At 46.3% G+C, this 16,058-nt stretch overlaps 1 protein-coding gene across 3 annotated transcripts in view; it reads right to left on the reverse strand.

Annotated features, from left to right (window-relative positions):
• Positions 1–16,058, reverse strand: part of BDP1 (B double prime 1, subunit of RNA polymerase III transcription initiation factor IIIB) — a 240,670-nt gene that overhangs the window by 103,084 nt on the left and 121,528 nt on the right. For all 3 annotated transcript variants that reach the window (XM_063963887.1, XM_063963886.1, XM_063963885.1), the window contains 2 exons: positions 13,812–13,984; positions 13,404–13,539 (listed from right to left, as the gene is read on the reverse strand). In XM_063963887.1, the coding sequence (XP_063819957.1) occupies positions 13,404–13,539; positions 13,812–13,984 (309 nt within the window). The remainder of the gene's footprint in view (positions 1–13,403; positions 13,540–13,811; positions 13,985–16,058) is intronic.

The raw sequence follows: 16,058 nt of genomic DNA on the forward strand, positions 1-16,058 counted from the left end.
TGCAGCCAGTTCCCAGGAACAAAAGTCCTCCCCTGCTTCCACTAAGTCCACCGCATGACGTTGGGGCTCCACAGGCGGAGCCAGGTGCGGTGGGGGCGCGTCTCCGAAACTTCAGCAACCAGTGGGTTCACTCACAGGTGGATCTCTGGGCTGTACAAATTGTATCTCAGGGATACAAGCTGGAATTCGAAGCGACTCCCCCCCACTGTTACCTCAAATCAGCCTTGCCAGCTTCCCCCATGGAAAGGGAGGTAGTACTGGCGGCAATTCACAAGCTGTACCTCCAGCAAGTGATTATCAGGGACCCCCTCCTTCAACAGGGAAGGGGTTACTATTCCACAATGTTTGTGGTACCGAAACCGGACGGTTCGGTGAGACCCATTCTGAATTTAAAATCCTTGAACACTTATATAAAGATATTCAAGTTAAAATAAGATTTTACTTACCGATAAATCTATTTCTCGTAGTCCGTAGTGGATGCTGGGACTCCGTCAGGACCATGGGGAATAGCGGCTCCGCAGGAGACAGGGCACAAAATGTAAAAGTTTGACCACTAGGTGGTGTGTACTGGCTCCTCCCCCTATGACCCTCCTCCAAGCCTCAGTTAGGATACTGTGCCCGGACGAGCGTACACAATAAGGAAGGATTTTGAATCCCGGGTAAGACTCATACCAGCCACACCAATCACACCGTACAACTTGTGATCTGAACCCAGTTAACAGTATGACAAACGTAGGAGCCTCTGAACAGACGGCTCACAACAATAACAACCCGATTTTTTTGTAACAATAACTATGTACAAGTATTGCAGACAATCCGCACTTGGGATGGGCGCCCAGCATCCACTACGGACTACGAGAAATAGATTTATCGGTAAGTAAAATCTTATTTTCTCTGACGTCCTAGTGGATGCTGGGACTCCGTCAGGACCATGGGGATTATACCAAAGCTCCCAAACGGGCGGGAGAGTGCGGATGACTCTGCAGCACCGAATGAGAGAACTCCAGGTCCTCCTTAGCCAGGGTATCAAATTTGTAGAATTTTACAAACGTGTTCTCCCCTGACCACGTAGCTGCTCGGCAGAGTTGTAATGCCGAGACCCCTCGGGCAGCCGCCCAAGATGAGCCCACCTTCCTTGTGGAATGGGCCTTGACAGATTTAGGCTGTGGCAGGCCTGCCACAGAATGTGCAAGTTGAATTGTGCTACAAATCCAACGAGCAATCGTCTGCTTAGAAGCAGGAGCACCCAGCTTGTTGGGTGCATACAGTATAAACAGCGAGTCAGATTTTCTGACTCCAGCCGTCCTTGAAATATATATTTTCAATGCTCTGACAACGTCCAGCAACTTGGAATCCTCCAAATCGCTAGTAGCCGCAGGCACCACAATAGGCTGGTTCAGGTGAAACGCTGACACCACCTTAGGCAGAAAATGAGGACGCTTCCGCAGTTCTGCCCTGTCCGAATGGAAAATCAGATATGGGCTTTTATACGATAAAGCCGCCAATTCTGACACTCTCCTGGCTGAAGCCAGGGCCAGTAGCATGGTTACTTTCCATGTAAGATATTTCAAATCCACCGATTTGAGTGGCTCAAACCAATGGGATTTGAGAAAATCCAAAACTACATTAAGGTCCCACGGAGCCACTGGGGGCACAACCGGGGCTGTATATGTAGTACTCCTTTTACAAAAGTCTGGACTTCAGGAACTGAAGCCAATTCTTTCTGGAAGAAAATCGACAGGGCCGAAATTTGAACCTTAATGGACCCCAATTTGAGGCCCATAGACAATCCTGTTTGCAGGAAATGTAGGAATCGACCCAATTGAAATTCCTCCGTGGGGGCCTTCCTGGCCTCACACCACGCAACATATTTTCTCCAAATGCGGTGATAATGTTGTGCAGTCACCTCCTTCCTGGCTTTTACCAGTGTAGGAATGACCTCTTCCGGAATGCCTTTTTCCCTTAGAATTCGGCGTTCAACCGCCATGCCGTCAAACGCAGCCGCGGTAAGTCTTGGAATAGACACGGTCCCTGCTGAAGCAGGTCCCGTCTTAGAGGTAGAGTCCACGGATCTTCCGTGAACATCTCCTGAAGTTCCGGGTACCAAGTTCTTCTTGGCCAATCCGGAGCCACGAGTATCGTTCTTACTCCCCTTTGCCGTATAATTCTCAGTACTTTTGGTATGAGAGGCAGAGGAGAAAACACATACACTGACTGGAACACCCACGGTGTTACCAGAGCGTCCACAGCTATTGCCTGAGGGTCTCTTGACCTGGCGCAATACCTGTCCAGTTTTTTGTTGAGGCGAGACGCCATCATATCCACCTTTGGTTTTTCCCAACGGTTCACAATCATGTGGAAGACTTCTGGATGAAGTCCCCACTCTCCCGGGTGTAGATCGTGTCTGCTGAGGAAGTCTGCTTCCCAGTTGTCCACTCCCGGAATGAACACTGCTGACAGTGCTATCACATGATCTTCCGCCCAGCGAAGAATCCTTGCAGCTTCTGCCATTGCTCTCCTGCTTCTTGTGCCGCCCTGTCTGTTTACGTGGGCGAGTGCCGTGATGTTGTCCGACTGGATCAACACCGGCTGACCCTGAAGCAGGGGTTTTGCCAGGCTTAGAGCATTGTAAATCGCTCTTAGCTCCAGTATATTTATGTGAAGAGACATCTCCAGGCTTGACCATACTCCCTGGAAGTTTCTTCCCTGTGTGACCGCTCCCCAGCCTCTCAGACTGGCATCCGTGGTCACCAGGACCCAGTCCTGTCTGCCGAATCTGCGGCCCTCTAACAGATGAGCACTCTGCAACCACCACAGAAGAGACACCCTTGTCCGTGGCGATAAGGTTATCCGCTGATGCATCTGCAGATGCGATCCGGACCATTTGTCCAGCAGATCCCACTGAAAAGTTCTTGCGTGAAATCTGCCGAATGGAATCGCTTCGTAAGAAGCCACCATTTTTCCCAGGACCCTTGTGCAATGATGCACTGACACTTTTCCTGGTTTTAGGAGGTTCCTGACTAGCTCGGATAACTCCCTGGCTTTCTTCTCCGGGAGAAACACCTTTTTCTGGACTGTGTCCAGAATCATCCCTAGGAACAGCAGACGTGTCGTCGGAAACAGCTGCGGTTTTGGAATATTTAGAATCCACCCGTGCTGTCGTAGAACTACTTGAGATAGTGCTACTCCGACCTCCAACTGTTCTCTGGACCTTGCCCTTATCAGGAGATCGTCCATTTTCTTTGAAGAAGAATCATCATTTCGGCCATTACCTTGGTAAGGACCCGGGGTGCCGTGGACAATCCAACCGGCAGCGTCTGAAACTGATAGTGACAGTTCTGTACCACGAACCTGAGGTACCCTTGGTGAGAAGGGCAAATTGGGACATGGAGGTAAGCATCTGTCCCGGGACACCATATAGTCCCCTTTTTCCTGGTTCACTATCACTGCTCTGAGTGACTCCATCTTGATTTGAACCTTTTTATGTAAGTGTTCAAATATTTCAGATTTAGAATAGGTCTCACCGAGCCGTCTGGCTTCAGTACCACAATATAGTGTGGAATAATACCCCTTTCCTTGTTGTAGGAGGGGTACTTTGATTATCACCTGCTGGGAATACAGCTTGTGAATTGTTTCCACTACTGCCTCCCTGTCGGAGGGAGACGTTGGTAAAGCAGACTTCAGGAACCTGCGAGGGGAAGACGTCTCGAACTTCCAATCTGTACCCCTGGGATACTACTTGTAGGATCCAGGGGTCCACTTGCGAGTGAGCCCACTGCGTGCTGAAACTCTTGAGACGACCCCCCACCGCACCTGAGTCCGCTTGTACGGCCCCAGCGTCATGCTGAGGACTTGGCAGAAGCGATGGAGGGCTTCTGTTCCTGGGAATGGGCTGCCTGCTGCAGTCTTCTTCCCTTTCCTCTATCCCATGGCAGATATGACTGGCCTTTTGACCGCTTGCCCTTATGGGGACGAAAGGACTGAGGCTGAAAAGACGTTGTCTTTTTCTCCTTTATACGGCAATACTTCCATGTGCCGTTTGGAATCTGCATCACCTGACCACTGTCGTGTCCATAAACAACTTCTGGCAGATATGGACATCGCACTTACTCTTGATGCCAGAGTGCAAATATCCCTCTGTGCATCTCGCATATATAGAAATGTATCCTTTAAATGCTCTATAGTCAGTAAAATACTGTCCCTGTCAAGGGTATCAATATTTTTAGTCAGGGAATCCGACCAAGCCACCCCAGCGCTGCACATCCAGGCTGAGGCGATCGCTGGTCGCAGTATAACACCAGTATGTGTGTATATACTTTTTAGGATATTTTCCAGCCTCCTATCAGCTGGCTCCTTGAGGGCGGCCCTATCTGGAGACGGTACCGCCACTTGTTTTGATAAGCGTGTGAGCGCCTTATCCACCCTAAGGGGTGTTTCCCAACGCGCCCTAACTTCTGGCGGGAAAGGGTATACCGCCAATAATTTTCTATCGGGGGAAACCCACGCATCATCACACACTTCATTTAATTTATCTGATTCAGGAAAAACTACAGGTAGTTTTTTCACACTCCACAAAATACCCTTTTTTGTGGTACTTGTAGTATCAGAAATATGTAACACCTCCTTCATTGCCCTTAACAAGTAACGTGTGGCCCTAAAAGAAAAATACGTTTGTTTCTTCACCGTCGACACTGGAGTCAGTGTCCGTGTCTGTGTCGACCGACTGAGGTAAAAAGACGTTTTAACGCCCCTGACGGTGTTTGAGACGCCTGGACAGGTACTAATTGGTTTGCCGGCCGTCTCATGTCGTCAACCGACCTTGCAGCGTGTTGACATTATCACGTAATTCCTTAAATAAGCCATCCATTCCGGTGTCGACTCCCTAGAGAGTGACATCACCATTACAGGCAATTGCTCCGCCTCCTCACCAACATCGTCCTCATATATGTCGACACACACGTACCGACACACAGCACACACACAGGGAATGCTCTGATAGAGGACAGGACCCCACTAGCCCTTTGGAGAGACAGAGGGAGAGTTTGCCAGCACACACCAAAACGCTATAATTATACAGGGACAACCTTTATATAAGTGTTTTTCCCTTATAGCATCTTAATATATATAATCATATCGCCAAATAAGTGCCCCCCCTCTCTGTTTTAACCCTGTTTCTGTAGTGCAGTGCAGGGGAGAGCCTGGGAGCCTTCCCACCAGCATTTCTGTGAGGGAAAATGGCGCTGTGTGCTGAGGAGAATAGGCCCCGCCCCCTTTTCGGCGGGCTTCTTCTCCCGTTTTTCTGAGACCTGGCAGGGGTTAAAATACATCCATATAGCCCCAGGGGCTATATGTGATGTATCTTTTAGCCAGTATAGGTATTTCATTGCTGCCCAGGGCGCCCCCCACAGCGCCCTGCACGCTCAGTGACCGCTGGTGTGAAGTGTGTGACAACAATGGCGCACAGCTGCAGTGCTGTGCGCTACCTCATGAAGACTGAAAAGTCTTCTGCCGCCGGTTTCAGGACCTCATCACTTTTCGGCATCTGCAAGGGGGTCGGCGGCGCGGCTCCGGGACCGGACTCCATGGCTGGGCCTGTGTTCGATCCCTCTGGAGCTAATGGTGTCCAGTAGCCTAAGAAGCCAATCCATCCTGCACGCAGGTGAGTTCACTTCTTCTCCCCTAAGTCCCTCGTTGCAGTGAGCCTGTTGCCAGCAGGACTCACTGTAAAATAAAAACCCTAAAAACTTTTTCTAAGCAGCTCTTTAGGAGAGCCACCTAGATTGCACCCTGCTCGGACGGGCACAAAAACCTAACTCAGGCTTGGAGGAGGGTCATAGGGGGAGGAGCCAGTGCACACCACCTGATCCTCAAGCTTTATTTTTGTGCCCTGTCTCATGCGGAGCCGCTAATCCCCATGGTCCTGACGGAGTCCCCAGCATCCACTAGGACGTCAGAGAAAATAAGAATTTACTCACCGGTAATTCTATTTCTCGTAGTCCGTAGTGGATGCTGGGCGCCCGTCCCAAGTGCGGACTTTCTGCAATACGTGTATATAGTTATTGCTTAAATAAGGGTTATTGTTATGAGCCATCCGTTGAGTGAGGCTCAGTTGTTGTTCATACTGTTAACTGGGTAAGGTTATCACAAGTTGTACGGTGTGATTGGTGTGGCTGGTATGAGTCTTACCCTGGATTCCAAAAATCCTTTCCTTGTAATGTCAGCTCTTCCGGGCACAGTTTCCCTAACTGAGGTCTGGAGGAGGGGCATAGAGGGAGGAGCCAGTGCACACCAGATAGTACCTAATCTTTTCTGTAGAGTGCCCAGTCTCCTGCGGAGCCCGTCTATTCCCCATGGTCCTTACGGAGTTCCCAGCATCCACTACGGACTACGAGAAATAGAATTACCGGTGAGTAAATTCTAATTATATATATATATATATATATATATATATATATATATATATATATAATAAATAAAATAGAGAATGTGCAAGCGCCACAAATGTTATAGATACACCCGACTAAAAATACACTCCCAAAAATTTTGGGCGTCTGCCGTCCCTTAAGTATGCAGTAGTGGTGAGTTACTGTGGTAATGGTTTATGGGCAAAATGGTATAAGGGTACTGGCGACCACCGGTGTAAAAAAAATATTTCAATCCATGTATATAATAAAATAAAATATACAAATGTATTAGATACAGATAAAATACAATTAATATGATAGTAAAAAATGTGCAATACTAAAAAAGTGGGAAGAGGGGATGGACTGTTATAAAAACACATGGACAAGGTTCTAAACCCAAATTTTACATAAAAAATAAATAAAATGACTAATAATGTTCAAAAACCAGAATAAATAAATAAGGAGAGTCTTAACTTGTAGGTAGAGGGTCACAGAGGGCTCTCCCTCTGTGACCCTCTACCTACAAGTTAAGACTCTCCTTATTTATTTATTCTGGTTTTTGAACATTATTGGTCATTTTATTTATTTTTTATGTAAAACTTGGTTTTAGAACCTTGTGCATGTGTTTTTATAACACAGTCCATCCCCTCTTCCCACTTTTTTAGTATTGCACATTTTTTACTATCATATTAATTGTATTTTATCTGTACCAAATACATTTGTATATTTTATTTTATTATATACATGGATTGAAATATTTTTTTATTACACCGGTGGTCGCCAGTACCCTTATACCATTTTGCCTATATATATATATATATATATATATATATATATATATATATATATATATATATATATATATATATATATATATATACACACACACACACACATACATACATACATACATACATACATACATACATACACACACATACATACATACATACAATTTGACTAGCAATTTTATTTGACAGGAATTACAGCAGTATTTCCCATGCTCGGTCATCAAGGCACAATAATGCTGCGTACACACTGGCCGATATATTGGCCGTTTTATTGAACGGCCGATATATCACAGCCCCGTTGGTCAGTGTGTACCAACGATATGTCTGTGAATGCCGTCATTCGCAGACATATCGTGTCGGCCCTGCAGCACAGACGATGACCAATATATGGTCAGATATATTGGTGCTTCGTTGTGTGTGTATGGACGGTCAGCCGACCGCCAGTACGCATGCTGCAGCTCCCGGCAGTGATTGACGGCTGAACTGGGCAGGCGCATGTAAATGACCACCTAGTTCGTGACGTCAGTCACGACGGATCAGGCAGTGTGTATGCGCAACCCACTGCCTGATCCGGCTATAGATATATATATCAATTGATGATTGGAAAGCAGCCACTAACGGAGGGATTGATGTGTGCTGGCAGACAGAAGGTGCAGAGACGAGAGCAACTGTTCAATTGTGGAGACTCTCCCTTTGGAATTCTCGCAAGTGGAACCTGGCATAATGAATGGTCTTGAATGTGGACACCATTGTGCTCAACAACTTCATGTACATCAAGACTGATGGATGTGGTACCAACAGTACCATCGTGACTAAATTCTGGAAGTTACGGGCCTGGGACTCCGGCAGCAATACATGCTGTAGAGAGGTGTCAAAGACCACCAACCGAGACAGCAGGTGCTGACAAGGAAACAGGTGAGACTTCTCAAAATTCTGGATCCAGCTGTGATCCTGAAGCACATGTACTGTACGATACAGGTGTACTTGTAACTGTGAAACTGAACTGGCCGTCAAAAGCAGATAGTCTAAATAAAAGTATTATTGTAATACATTCCTTGCGTAGCAGACTTGCCATCACCGCCATGATCTTGGTGAAAATCCGCAGGGTTGCGGCAACCCCGAATGGTAGGGCCTGAACCGATAGTGAACTGGATGAGTGAGTGATGACCTGCCCAGTGAAGCCAAAAATTTGTTGGCCTCCATGCCATGGATCAGCGAGCAGAGAGATTCCATCCGAAAATGATCCACCCAAAGCACAGTGTTCAAGGTGCAGAGATTCAGAATGGCTGGAAGGAACCATTCGGTTTCCATACAAAAAATAGATTGGAGTAGAACCCCAGTGCTGTTCTCACTAAGGAACCGAAGCAATAACTCCATTCGAAAGAAGAGAACCGAGAGCCTGGTGTAATGCCACTCTCTTCTCTACATCCCAGGGAATAGCGGTGGCGAAAAAATGGTGTTGAGGCAGACCTGGAAGGTCGATGAAATAACCTCTAGAAATAATGTCCAGCACCCAGGCGTCTGAAAACTCTGGAGCCTTGGCGCCCAAGAGTCTGTTGGCACCAGGAGGGGAAGGAGCATACCCTGGTAGACTGGCATATTTTATGCTCAAACCCTGTCGCCCTCCCCCCAACCTTCCAAAAGCAAGAGTAGAAGGAATGGAAAAACATACCCTGATGTTTTGGGGTTGCCACAAGAAGAAAAGTGCTTTTTCCACCTGTAGCTTGGGCTATAATAGCATCCAACTCTGGTCCATACAGGACACCCCAACCAAAGACAAGTGTTTCTAAGGAACAATTCATCTTGAAGACCTGTGACAAGATTGTCAGCACGTCTCCATAGCTCGATTCACTCACACAGAAGCCTGTAGGGCGGATAACCACCATGAAACCCAGAAAAATTTATTTGAGACAACCTTCCAGTTTTTTATCTAATGGATCCTTAAAGGACGCAGAGCCCTGAACCAGAAGAGCAGTGTGCTTGGCTAAACATGTTACGGGTAAGCAGCCTTGGGAGGGATGCAAACTTACGAGGAATGGATAACTTGTTATCTTGCGCCTTCCAAGCCTCCTCGATGATATCCCAGAAATCTGAAGAAGCAGCAAAAAAAATCACCTTCTTGCACTGACGCTTGAAAGGATCCATTGCTTCCGTTTGGGTGTCCAGATCTAAGCAGTCCAGGGACTGCCTAACCGCCATGCCTTGGCCCAGTGAAGACTCAGGTCCTTGCCCTCCAGAAAAGGCAACCTCATCAGGAAGTTCACCCTCATCCGACAAAACCTCTAACGGACCCCTGCTTAGGTTCCTCAAACAAAGATCTACATTCAACGGAACGAAGCCAAGATGGCTTAGATACCGGCTGGGAAACCACATTGCACACGGCAGGAGACTCTAGATCACGCACTGTGGAAACAGGTCTTGCATCCTCCCTAATCTGATCTTCCTGCTGACGTACAATGAGTTGCACTAATTCAGACCTAGAGCCTGGACCCACGCCGCCTCTACCATGACAGGCGCTGCACCTGCCGACACCTGCATATCATGAGGCCCCATCTGGCAGGCAGCGCACAAAGCTCCTGAATCCAACTGTCCACATGGTAATCAAGTATTACACTGGGCACACCAGTGAAAAATAACACATGGAAGCGCGCTAAGCCTCGATGGGCTTTTCAGTCCGTCACAGTCCAGCTATATGTAGCATACACCAGCAGACCAACTCAAACAGACAAACTGTAAAAAAAAAAAAAAAGAATAATAATGCTATGTGCAAGTACAGGTTGAGAAACTGTCACGCCACAATATAAGGGCAGTAATAAAATAAATACTTAGCCTTCCTGGAGAGGCTAGCAGCCGCAGAAGAGAAGACAACTGTGCCTTATCTGACTAGATTTCCGCAGAGGCATAAAGCTGGCTTCAAGCAACTACGGAGCAAGTGGAGACTGAACCAGCAGCTGCAGCAGTGTAGGAGAGAGACTGGCAGCAAACTCCGTCCCCCACTTTGAACTGTACTCTCCCTTAATTAAATGTTACTCCAATGCTTGGTATAGCTCATGATGACGGGCTGTCTGATTTACAGTACATCCACTTCATGGTGCCGCCACTTAGTAAGACATTGCAAGATGGCTACCGCCATCCTGGGCGCACTACTGCACTGCACCCTCTAAAAATAGGGATTTTTGTAACTTACCGTAAAATCTCTTTCTCCGATTCCATCTGGGGGACGCTGCGCACTTACTGATGGGTTAGAGTGTGTGGGAAGGGAGTTTGGCACAGAACCTATAGAAACCAACTCCTCCCCCCTCTAACCCCTCCCATCTACATCCTGTTCAGGAATTACCTCAGTTAACGTTTAGCAAAGCCGAAAGAGACAGAACAGACCATAACCAATAAAGTAGATAAAAAGACGGGAGGGATCGCAGCGTCCCCCAAATGGAATTAGAGAAAGAGATTTTACTGTAAGTAACAAAAATCCCTATTTCTCTTTCGTCCATCTGGGGGATGCTGCGCACTTACTGATGGGATTTCCCAAAGCAAGCTAATTAGAGGAGGGAGAACCAGACGGCATAGCTGTCTGTAAAATTTGACGCCCATAGAGGCAGTCTCCAATTCAAAAGTATGAAAATGGTAAAACCTTGTGAAAGTATGCACGGACGACCAGGTCGTCGCTCTGCACAACTGCTCAACAGATACACCTCTGCGAACAGTCCAGGAGGTTCCAACAGCCCTAGTTCAATGAGCTCTCAGAGATTCAGGAATGGGAACAGTATAGGGTACATAGGCCTGTCGAATTGCAGAGGTCAGCAAACAAGCCACCGCGTTCTTAGAGGCCGGTCAGCCACGTCTGGGTGCATCAATCAAAAACAACAAAATATCTGTACGGCAAATAGACTCCGTACGAGACAATAAATGTGTAAGGCCTTAACAACCTCTAGTAATGCCAAATGACTATCCTTTGCGGAAGAATTCGGAACAAACGCCGGAAGTACAATGTCCTGATTCAGGTGGAAAACCGACACAATCTTTGGCAAGAAGGAAGGTTTCGTACGCAAGACCACTCGATCATCATGAAAAAGCTAACAAAGGTAGCCTATAAGAAAGCGACGCCAACTCTGAAACATTTCTGTCTGAAGTAATGGCTTCTGAAAAGCCTTAAGAACTAATTTTAAATCCAGGGGGGAACCGGAAGAACAAACGGAGGTTGAATCCTGAGCACCTCGTGAAGGAACGTCTAGATGAGAGAGCCAAAGATGTTGCCCTTTAAGGGAAGAAAGATTATGTCCCTTAGTCAGACCATCCTGAAGGAAAAAGACAACAGACGAGGTAAGCAAAAGAAGTTTGGCGACAACCCACGGTCTTCACACCAAGCAATATAGAAATGCCACACCCCGTGAGAAATTCGAGAGATGACTGGCTGCCTAGCTTGGAGCATAGTGCTCACCACCAGTAGAGATAAACCTTTAGTTCTTAGAATGCTGGATTCAAGAACCATGCCGTCAAAACCAGACGATTTAAATCGTGGTGGCGACAAGGTGCTTGTAGAATAAAATCTGGTCGTAGAGGTAGACGGAACGGGGTTTTCTTTTTTTTTGTCACCCTGCTGCGCAGAAGAGTGTACCACTGGCGACGAGGCCAGGCCGGAGTCACGAGAATGACCTGTAGACCTTCTCTCCGGATGCACTGAAGTAGGCGTGGGAGTAGAGGAATTGGCGGGAACAGATCCCAGCTGAAACCACCGTGGAGATGTCAAGGCATCGATCAGCACCGACTTAGTATCCTGATTTTGTGAGCCGTACCGAGGTAGTTTCCTGTTGAGATGAGATGTCTGGAGGTCAATGTCGGGAGTAACCCACAAGAACATCAGGGTAAGAAAACACCTCTTGAGGAAGCTCCCATTCCTCCGTATGGATCGTCTGACGGCTTAAGAAATCTGCTTCCCAGTTTTCCACTCCTGGGATGCGAACTGCTGAGATGGTCGGAACCCAATGTACCACCCACTGGTGGATATGGTAGACTTCCGTCATGGCTTTTCAGCTTCGACTTCCGCCTTGTCTGATGACTTAAACCATCGCCTTGACGTTGTCTGATTGAAATCATACTGGATGACCCCGGACGCTGATTCATATCTGAAGCAGAACATACCGGAGTGCTCTCAATTCCCAAATGTTGATTGGCCCCGTCAATTCCTGGCTGTTCCAGAGGCCCTGGAAGTGCTGAAATTGAAACACTGCCCCCCAATCCATGAGGCTGGCATCCATGGTGACCGTCATCCAAGACCAAATTGTGAATGGCACCCCCTTGTCAAATAAAAAGAAAAGAAAACCTAACTAAAAACTATAGGCAAAGAAACTGCCTGTACTCCTCAGGCACAAAACTAAAACTGAGGTAATTCCTGAACAGGATGTAGATGGGAGGAGTTAGAGGGGGGAGGAGTTGGTTTCTATAGGTTCTGTGCCAAACTCCCTTCCCACACACTCTAACCCATCAGTAAGTGCGCAGCGTCCCCCAGATGGATGAAAGAGAAAAGTGATAGCATGCACCGTCACCAGGTCCAGGCGGTTTCTGTGGCGGCCCAAAGTGCTATCAGGTAAGCGACTTACCAGTCAGCTCCTCACCCTCCTGCAGCTGCAATCCAGCAAGCTGATACAGTTTACTGGAGTCACTACAATCTGGCTGTGCGCTGCTACAAGCAACGCACAGGCACATAAGTAAAACTTAAAAGAATAGTTAGAAGAAAAAAAAACAAGACTAACTAGCTAGCTACAGAGGGCTTTACTACCCCCCCTAAAACTTGCCCTTGTCCGCAAGGGACTTAAAGTACACCGACATGCTAGGGATGTGGAGCTAAGATGTTAAAGCAGAGTTTAATTTTATTTAAATGCCAGTTTCGCAGTCCCAACCTGCAACTCCATGATCCAGTGTACTCCAGCCTTCATTAAGGAGAAATATTCTTATATTAGTGATAAAACGTAGTGATGATCCATATGACAGCATAAATTTGCTAAACAGAATATCCAATGATATGATTGGCCATATATAAAAAACTGGTCACTCAATGACTTCAATCAACTGGTGTGTTAAGTCACTGATCACCATAAAATTTACTTTGAAATCTGATGCCTCAATTTAATGACCAGCGCTATAAGTAATCAAATTCTTTCCCATGGTCTTAATTTTACAAATAAATCTAGAATATCAAAATAATCGTAACCTGTGCAGTGTCTTGTGACTGTGACGCATGCTGAATGTCCTGTTCTGATACACAAGGCTTAATCTTTGCTGGGATCTTTGTCAAGTTTGGTTTTGGCCTCAACAGACGTCCTCTTCCTGGCAGAGGCTTCTCTTTACTGCAAAAAAAGCCATGCAGAGAGAATGACATATATATGCTCTAGTCCATGATAAACCATTCTATCCCAATAAATTCTATGTACTGTATATCACATTGTGAATATGTTTACTGCTGTCATCGCCTACAGAGTGGATCGGAGTAAAACTTCAATCCCTTTGTGGCCTGAATTATTAGTAATATTGGTTTAGAATACAAAAGGTCTCTTTCCGATCTGTGTAGTTAATGGATAAACTTTACACTAAGAGCAAACACATTTCTCCTTAATCTTACTTGACATCTAACGTTCCAGAGTCCAGCGAGGCAGCATCTGATCCCACTGGCTGTGCAAGGGGAGCTTCTGAGCCAAAATCTTTCTGAATGGGACAAGGAACTGGAACAGGGGCAGAAGAGACTTGTCTGTGGCTTTCATCAACTGAGGAAACTTCCATTTCTTCATTGTCAAGCTAAAAGAAAATGATGTATTTATTTATACACACACATACATACATCAGCCATAACATTAAAACCACTGACAGGTGACATGAATTACATTAGTTTTTTGTTGTTTATAGGTGATGAAAGCAGGAAAAAAGGACAAGCATAAGGATCTGGATGACTCTGACAAGGGCCAAACTGTGATTGCGACAGAGTCATGAGCACCCAAGGCTCACTAATGGGCAGAAGCAGCAAAGGCTAGCCTGTCCAGCCTGATCCCACAGAAGAGCTGCTGGAAAAGTTAACGCCGGCTAGGATAGCAAGGGGTCAGAACACACAGTGAATCACAGCTTGCTGCGTTGCCACAGACTGGTCAGAGTGCCCATGCAGACCTACAGTATGTACACCACTGAAAGCACCTACAATGGGCACGTGAGCATCAGAACTGGACCATGGAGCAGTGGGAGAAGGTGGCCTATTTTGATGTATCACTTTTTTCCTTTTTTTACATGTGGTCAGGTGCATGTGTGTTGTTTACCTGGGGAAGAGATAGCACCAGAATGCACCATGGGAAGGCGGCAAGCTGGCGGAGGCAGTGTGATACTCTAGGTAATGCTCTGTGGACAAACCTTGGGTCCTGGCATTAATGTGAATGTTACTTTAACACGTACAACCTACCTACGCATTGTTGCAGACCAAGTACACCCCTTTATGGCAACAGTATTCCCTGATGGCAGTGGCATCCATTCCATTGCTCCACTGTCCAGTCCTGATGTTCACATGCCCATTGTAGAGCACTTTCACATTGTACAGAGGTCAGCATGGGCACTCTGACCAGTCTGCGGCTATGCAACAATCTGCGATGCACTGTGTGTTCTGACACCTTTCTATCAAAGCCAGCATTAACTTTGTGCTACAGTAGATCTTCTGTGGGCTAGGACCAGACAGGCTAGTCTTCGCTCCCCACGCACATCAAAGAGCCTTGGTGCCCATGATCATGTTGCCAGTTCATCGGTTGTCCTTCATTGGTAGGTACTAACCACTCATACTGGGAACACCCCACAAGAGCTGCTGTTTTGCAGATGCTCTGATCTTGCAATCACACTTTGGCACTTGTCAGATTCGCTCAGATCCTTACGTTTGCCTATTTTTTCTGTTTCAAACACATCAACTTCAAGAGTGGAGTGTTCACTTGTTTACTAATTTATACCACCCCTTGATAGGTGCCATTGTAGCGAGATAATCAACGGTATTCACTTCTCCTGTCAGTGGGTTTAATGTTATGGCAGATGGGTGTTTATTAACAAAACAGTGTCAAAACTACCAGATGTGAATATTTGATAAACAATACTGAGGGAATTCTAAAAGTGCCAACCTATGCCAACTTCATGCATTACATCCACTGTGCAAATGCAGATGAACCATTATGGTGGTGATATGGTTAAAAAGAAAATGGCTATAAAGTAAAAGATTAAAGCTGCCATAGTGTAACCCTTTAAAACGGTCTTCCTTCTGGTGGAGGGGTAATGCTGGGGAAGCTTCCAGTCTGTAGAAATGTTGATGTTCCCATTATCATTAGTGGAGTCTCTATAACCCAAAGTCTCCAGTGTTCCACAGTTAGATGAAATAAAAGGCTAATATTGGGTTATAGGTGAAATTGCACTGCAGAAAGGAGGTTCAACATAGCTCTCCTCTTACAAGGAATATTATTTGGGACTACTATTAGCCTATGCAGTATAAAGGCACTCAGTATTGTGTCTCTCCAGGAAACAAAGCATAAATACTGATGCCATTCCTTCACAGGTACAGTACAGACCGTTTTATCCACAGTGACTACCGAAGACAAAGGCAGTTGCTCCATATTGGGGATGGAACTGTACATCTGCCATTTTATGAAAATCCTGGGCCCTGATTTTGGAGAGGATGGCAGGAGTGAGTACAGACACCCCCCTTTGCCCTGGGGAACTGTTGAGATTTTTGTACTATACCCAAAAGTGGTTAAGGGGAAAAAAAGGAAAATGAAAAGTTAAAAACAAACAAACAAACAGGATTTTTGGTCACTTACCATTAAATCCTTTTCTCTGAAGCAGGCTGTGGAACAAC

The sequence above is a fragment of the Pseudophryne corroboree genome, chromosome 1 (genome assembly GCF_028390025.1).
Source record: "Pseudophryne corroboree isolate aPseCor3 chromosome 1, aPseCor3.hap2, whole genome shotgun sequence".
Lineage (NCBI taxonomy): Eukaryota > Metazoa > Chordata > Amphibia > Anura > Myobatrachidae > Pseudophryne > Pseudophryne corroboree.